Genomic DNA, 7,093 nt, shown 5'->3' on the forward strand with positions numbered 1-7,093 from the left:
TTCCTTCTAATTTTCTGCTCCATTTTTTTTTCCATGTTTCCAATCAGTATTCATAAGTCATAAACCTTATTAAATTTAAACAAATAAAAAGGGAAACCCACAAAAGGAAGAAACAAAACCCTAATCCTCTGATATATTAGCTTAAAATATAATAAATTAGAGAAGAAAAAAAAACCCAACATTTTAAATCCTTGCATTTTCTCTGAAAGCAAGAGAGAGAGAGAGAGAGAGGTGGGTGAGATTTAAGGACCAAAGGGGTTGCTGTTATGGTGGAGAGGGTCCGGCCCACCTGGAACTTGCCTCGCCATGTCCTCCACAGCTTTAAAAACTCTGTCTCCTCTTCCCTTCCCAAATATCTCAGCCTCGTAGATATGCATCCCCTTTCCACAAACATTAGAAATAAATATAAACAAGGGAAAAATAACACTTTTTTTTTTAATATAAAAGTGTGAGTGTAGAGAGAGAAAATAGGTTTTGTAGAAGTGTAAAAGAACATATGGGGGAAAAGAGGGGTTTTTCCAAAGAAATTATCAAAAGACTTTTACTTTGAAATTTGTTACCCTTGAGCCTGTTCTGCCTGCCATAATTGGTGTTCTTCCTTGGAGACCTGAAAACAGGATGTTAGAGAGAGAGAGAGAGAGAGAGAGAGAGAGAGAGAGAGAGAGAGAGAGAGGGAGAGAGAGAGAGAGATGAGAGGAGAGGAGAGGATAGAGAGAGAGAGAGAGAGGCTTACGAGAAGGGTGGACAAATGGTATTGAAGCCACCATTAGAACGAGTATGAAGGTTGAAATCCCAGCAAAAGTTTGAGCTTTACTCTTTCCCATTTGATTTGTTGATCCCAGAAAATTGCAGAGGAGGGAGAGAGAGAGAGAGAGAGAGAGAGAGAGAGAGAGAGAGAGAAAGAGAGAAGGTGGTGATGATGAAAAATGTACGTTCTGCAACGGGTACGACACGCCCATTTTAAATACTGATTATGACAGCGCCTGGTAACGCAAAGAGATGGGGTGACGATGACATGCAATTTTTGTACAAATGTTTGGATGAAATGTCCAAATCGCCGCTCGATAAAAAAATTATGATGATATTATTCTGTTACACACGAAAAGTTTTTTTGTTGCAAACGATCATACCACTTGGTTGTGCAGTCTCGTATGTTCGACTGCAAATAGAGATAATCCTAAATCTTTATAATTAGGGTTTACTCTTATTATATATCGTTTTATACAGACATCTGGACTAAAGAATTTTTCTTCATCCGAAGATTGATGAAAATGACCAATTTAACACTTGGATAATAAGACTTTGTACATTTTAGTAAGGATTTATGAATCGAAAAAACGGAGCCTAAAAATTACCAATCTTTACACCATTGATCATTTTGTCAATCTAACTTCCAAATGAACCTTTACTTTTTAGACATAGCAATTTCGTTCTCTCACTCTTTTTCTTGCATAAGCATGACTTCATCTAGTCCGACGACACGTGCATTAACATATGTCATATAGAAATCAAATAAGAAATGATTTCACAAAAAAAAAAAAAAAAAAAAAAACTTAACAATCCAAATACGATATCAAATGAATAGTGGCCAACGTGACTCATCAAGCGTCAACACTCAAAGGTCAAAACATAGGTCATCGATCGCTCTACAAAAATTTGTAACTTTAAGAGTTATTTTTTGCAATTATCAAATATTAAAGATCACATTGCTATAAACCCTAAACATACTTGCGAATATCGCAATCACAAAAAAGAGAACCATGGAAAAATGGAAGAGGGCATGGTCGTCTTTTCACAATCCACGCACTTTTGGGCTGGGGCGCGTAATGAAAACCTGTAGGACACGCGTCGGTCTGTACATCCTGGTACGGTGGGTGTGGCGGCGTCCCGGTGAGGAGGAAGGACACGTGTCGGGGTAGTATTGGAGGGAGCAGGCCACGATTAAGGAAACGACTGGGTCTGAGTCTGAGCCTCTGAGGCTGTCTGCCACAAGACAGGCGTCGTAAAAAGCATTGCCACTTAGAGAGAGAGAGAGACAGGGACAGAGACAGAGAGGCAGAGAGGAGAGAGAAAGAGAGAGACAGAGAGTGTGAGGGCTGCCTTCGTCCAATGAATTCCAGTGGGGCCCAGGCGATCACACTGGTCTTGTTGCTTCCACTTTTAATTACACATATGACCTCGGAAGTTGGAACAGCGAAATTATTGATGAGCTTGGTGTAGGATGAGGATAAAAACTACAGGAGTTCAGCTTGATCGCGGTAGCTTCATGCTCACAATCTCATAAGGAGTGGTAACTGGTCACACTCTCAAGGTCATAAGGAGCGGGACTCGTGCATATACATGGAGTGAAACTGTATTCAAATTCACGAGACGCTGTTCTACTTTATAAAAATGGTATGATACGAGTTAAGTTGTTTTAATCCTTTTAACAATCTTCATTTTTCCTATTAAAATGACAAATAATTGTACTTGTCTGAGGATCTACTTGGTGACCTAGTGCACATACCCTTCTTCATATTTCACAAATCACGTGATGAATGAAACAGAAAAAACGCCCGAGGGTGCCGCATTTCATGATTTTCATCTAACGTTGAGTTGATTTCACAATGAAGCATTAATTGGATTTGCACAAACTTATCCCAGACACACAAAACATCCCAAAATATAAATAATTTCTAACCAGCTTCAGAAGAAAAAGAAAAAAAAACAGAAAAAAAGAAAGAGTTGTCATTAGTCAAAGTCATTTGGAAGTCAACGGAGTGTTGAAACAGACAAGACACAAATCTGCTAGGAGACCTTGTATCCTGTCTGATTAAGGAAACATTAAATGCTGAAACAAAATCCTACCGAGGGGATGGACTTCCCAATATTAACCTTCATCCTCCTTTCTCTCATCAATACAACCAACCAAATCAATGAACAAGGGAAGAATATTCTCATCTAACAGATTTCAACAGATCGAATCAGCCTGGATTTTAGGTTTGGAATCCAACTGCTGAAGCTCGAATCATCAAGCAACGGTAGAACTGTCCGAGACATTCATTTGATTCGTGGCTGCTTTCGATGGATCAGGTCTTAGCCAGCATAGTTTTCTCATAAGTTGGAGAAAGTCTTCAACGGATGCATGATCACGTTAACCATAGGGCACTCTCGTAATAAAGCTGGGCCGTTGAGACTGGAGTAGGGTCAGGTGGGACCACTATGCAGGGGGTTCCGTTTAGTTGCGACTTGTGAGAGGTGGCCTACAGATGACGTGGTCCGCCTATCTCTACACAAGTTTTTCTCCATAAGTAAGCGTAGAACATCTTAATTACAGGAAAACAACTGAACTTAAAAACGGCGTCCTACTAAAGGGATGAGTGTTTTAACATGCTATTGTTTGGTCTGCTTACCTTCTTACGATCCTAATTCAAAGAATGTCATTCGTTTCTAACTTCGATCCTTCGGCTTTTTTTCGGGAAACTAGGCTCAATTCCTTATGACAGAGGTACTACAACAAATAGCATATACCATTTCTGCCTTACTAAGAGCAAGGACGAATATGAAAGCAGTCATTTTGTGAACAAAGCATTCCGCCAAACGAAAGTGAAACAAAAATTGCAGGAAAAACAAATAAAATGGATGCAGTAGACTCACAGTTACAAAATACGAGCATCAATATATGTGGACGGTAACTATGAGCATAGCTGTATTAAAAGTCATGTCGTGCAAATAACTGAAGAAATTATCATAACTTAGTCATTTATCCAGTCTAACAGATCAACTCATTTACACTGACAGTTTCATTCTTATTGAAGATTATTGAGGGAAACTATAAAGCAAAATCACATCATGCCGGTCACTCTGATTTGGAAAAGTATGAGCTCCGAGAAAAAAAGAAAATCATAACTTAAAGCCTCGGAATACACAAACTAGAAAACCCAGATGAGAATTTGTCCCACAAACAGCGACAGAGTTATTCCCTGGTGGGGAATGAATGCAACATTTTTGCAGCCCCTAAAATGAAAATAATAATTAACAATAAGAATCTAGATCAAATTCTGAACACAAAGTTATAGACAAGGTAGCATGAGAAACACTTTGTTGATCAAATTATTAAGGCTAGTTATTAACAAGATGCCATGAGAAACATTGAGAAATAAGAATTACTTGATCAAATTCTGAACACAAGTTATAAATAAGGTAGAATATAAGAAGGAAAAATAACTTACAATCTAAGCTACGCGGATATAGGATCAATTAGACTATGCCGCAAAGTACTCCATCATTTCTTCGAGTTCAAGGTCATCTAATGAACCGGTGCCGTCAATTCCAAAGTTGAATGGGCTTTTGAACAATCCATAATCCAACGACAGGCTATCAATTGGAGACCCAAAGTTAGCATTGACAGTTCTGTCTTGCTCACTCTGAAATGTGTCCTGAACAAAATTTGGAAAATCTCCTCCAGCAATTTCACTTCCATTTCTATGTACTGGTACATGGACTCCATCTGCTGGTATAATCTGCGGTTCATTCATTACAATCTGAGGCGGCTGCCGGTCATGACTTGGGGGATATTGTGTTGATGGATTATAGAGGTTAAATGTATCTCCATGATGCTGGTTAAATGTATCTTCGTGATGCATGTCAGCATCTCGCACCCCATGATAAAGCAAGGGTGTTCCACCAACATGCATGCCCTGTGTCGTAATTACATTGCCAGAAGGTACACCAGGGTAGTAGTTAAACTCTGGCGCTGGTAATTGTTCTTGGACATCAAGATCATTCTCCAGAGGCCGTAAAGTTGTAATGGCACCATTTTCCTGTTGATTTTCATGAACCTGAAGTCCAATCATCTGTACATCAGTGTGGTTTATATCAGGCAATGCACCTCTTGGTGGAACATGTAGATGCTCATTGTGAGATGGTGCAGGACGTCGTTCAACAGGGCTTGCTCTGACACGTGCCCTTTTTCTCCTCGGTTTCTTTTCACCTTGCTCTTTATCTTGGACATTATTACGAGCATTATTGTGTAGATTGCTTGATGGATCCACATCCATCACCTGATTCCTCCTATCATCTTTGGATGAAGAAACAGAGCCTACCCCATCATCAGTACCATCAACATCATAGTCACTGTTACTGCTAGCAGCACCTTGCTTTTCGCCATGGCCACTTTGTGGCATCTCAGTAATGCCAGATGTCCCATTATCACTACTAGGCTGCCGAATGAGGGATTCTTCTCGGCTTAAAACCCCTAACCAAATTGCACTTTCCTTTGCTGTCATCTTATCCTGTAAGCATTTTGACTGGCGAACATGCCTCCTTATCTTTGCAATATCAGGTGACATATGCTTTATCACAGCTGTTAACACTCCAACTTTCCACATCTTCTTTAGGTCGTGTGGCTTCTTATAAGGAGGAATCTGACCATGGACTAACCCTAGTTTCACCCACCAATCTTCATTTCCTGTCGGCCACCAAGGTGGTGGAGCTCCCTTTTCTAATGGATACTTCCTTTGAGGGGGGTCACAGTGTTGCATCAAAGAAGACAATAGAGAACCAAGAGTTGCATCTTGTAGATCTTGGAGGATGCTTTGAGAATTCCCATTTCGATTATTATCTGCATCACTCATGGCAAGACACTCCGCTTCATGCTTGGCTATGGCTGCAGGACCATTCTTATCGAACTTCACCTTTTCTTTCCACCAAGCCCTGATGTTATCTGAAGCACCGCTCACTGGCTTGCCCTTCTCAGGAATGATACCATACACAAAACCACGAGCTTTGCACACTTCCATCAGCTTCAACATATACTTAAGAATCCCATCTTGTGCTCTTGACATTTTCTTTCTCCTAGCCTGATCAGTGGTCTGCTTTGGCTTCTGCTTTTCAGCAGCTTGTTGAGCTTCAAGTTTCTGTCTTTCTTTAAGCCTTTTGAGCTTAATTCGATCCTTCCACATTCGCCTCTCCAAATCTTCCGCTTCAATCTCTTCGTCACTGACATCTTTCTCCGCAATATTATCGCACCTCAAGTCTTCTTCTATATCCGAACTGTCATTAGCAATAAAAAAATAAAATAAAAAAAAATTGCTCCAATCAGCAAAACTACAAAAACCCACTGTGCTCGGCTGCTGAGAAACTTGATGGCAAGAAATTGAATCGAAAAATTGATTCTTTAGCAATCAAAGTCAATCAGCTGTATTAGTCTTGGTAAAGTAGACTCTCTTCTATTTTTTCCCCCACTTTCTCAGCAGCCAAACAAAACTTGGGAAATGATAACAATCCAATATTTCTCCAAAAAAAAAAAAAAAAAAACCCATCTTTTTCAATGATTTACCTCTAGCAATTCCTACAGCAATTAGATTACAACAAATGAAACTAACATTATATAATCCAAAATCTCACAGAGAGAACATATAAAAAAAAACCCACATCACCAATTCCCCATAAAGTTAAATACAACAAATTTTGATCAACATGCAAACAATTCATAGAGACTAATGATCAAAATCATGATAAAAAAAAATTATGAAATTAATAAAACAGTGAAATTTACAGAAACCCCAATAAAACTGAATTACTGGGCACACCAAAAACTCAAAAAACTTGAAACCCAAAAAAAAAATTATTCGGAAATCTTACCTAATATCAGGTCCAATCTCTCCAACGTCACCCATCCAATCTAAATTTGCACAAACCCAAAAAATCTGAGCTTTTCTTTTTCTTCTTCTTCTTTTCTGTTACTGAATTCCCTCTCTTCTCAGAAGAAGCTGAGAATATAAGGGATTGAAGGGTGAATCCAAATGGGGGAATTGAATCCCTAAAAGGGATCGATTGCAAAGAAAATGGCTGGAAATTTCTGTACCGATAATTAAAAGGGCAAAAAATTCAACGCAAAATTAAAAGAGAAGAGAGAGAGTACATTTCTTTAGAGAGAGAAAGTGATGAGATGCTAAAGTGCGAGTAGCGAATTGGGAATTGCTCGGCGGCCGAAAAATCGAACAAAAAAGGTGTCACAAATGGATGAGAACTCCTCTGAGTTGCCAACACAGAGGCTGCGATCCTCTGCATCGCGTCTACGAAATTATTATTTTGTGGATGACCTTCGTTT

General features: G+C 39.3%; 1 protein-coding gene and 1 long non-coding RNA gene across 7 annotated transcripts; both read right to left on the minus strand.

The window, feature by feature from the left end:
* LOC148692638 (uncharacterized) lies at positions 1-972 on the minus strand. Its single transcript, XR_015953296.1, has 3 exons — positions 734-972; positions 546-607; positions 1-380 (listed from the first exon to the last, which is right to left on the minus strand). It is a non-coding gene; the product is annotated as an uncharacterized LOC148692638 (long non-coding RNA).
* Positions 973-2,709: 1,737 nt separating this feature from the next.
* LOC137741949 (ETHYLENE INSENSITIVE 3-like 3 protein) lies at positions 2,710-7,093 on the minus strand. 6 transcript variants are annotated; one of them, XM_088679606.1, is made up of 4 exons: positions 6,905-7,051; positions 6,625-6,752; positions 4,212-6,033; positions 2,710-3,268 (listed from the first exon to the last, which is right to left on the minus strand). In XM_088679606.1, the coding sequence occupies exons 2-3, from the start codon at positions 6,657-6,659 to the stop codon at positions 4,245-4,247; spliced, it is 1,824 nt and encodes a 607-aa protein (XP_088535732.1). In that variant the 5' UTR covers positions 6,660-6,752; positions 6,905-7,051; the 3' UTR covers positions 2,710-3,268; positions 4,212-4,244. The 6 variants fall into 6 exon arrangements, with proteins under 6 accessions (XP_088535732.1, XP_068337754.1, XP_088535731.1 ...); XM_088679605.1 differs by lacking the exon at positions 2,710-3,268 and adding an exon at positions 3,707-3,996 and having other exon boundaries at positions 6,905-7,093; XM_068481653.2 differs by having other exon boundaries at positions 6,625-7,068.

This window comes from Pyrus communis, chromosome 11, assembly GCF_041283825.1.
Source record: "Pyrus communis isolate YQ-2024b chromosome 11, ASM4128382v1, whole genome shotgun sequence".
NCBI classification, from domain to species: domain Eukaryota; kingdom Viridiplantae; phylum Streptophyta; class Magnoliopsida; order Rosales; family Rosaceae; genus Pyrus; species Pyrus communis.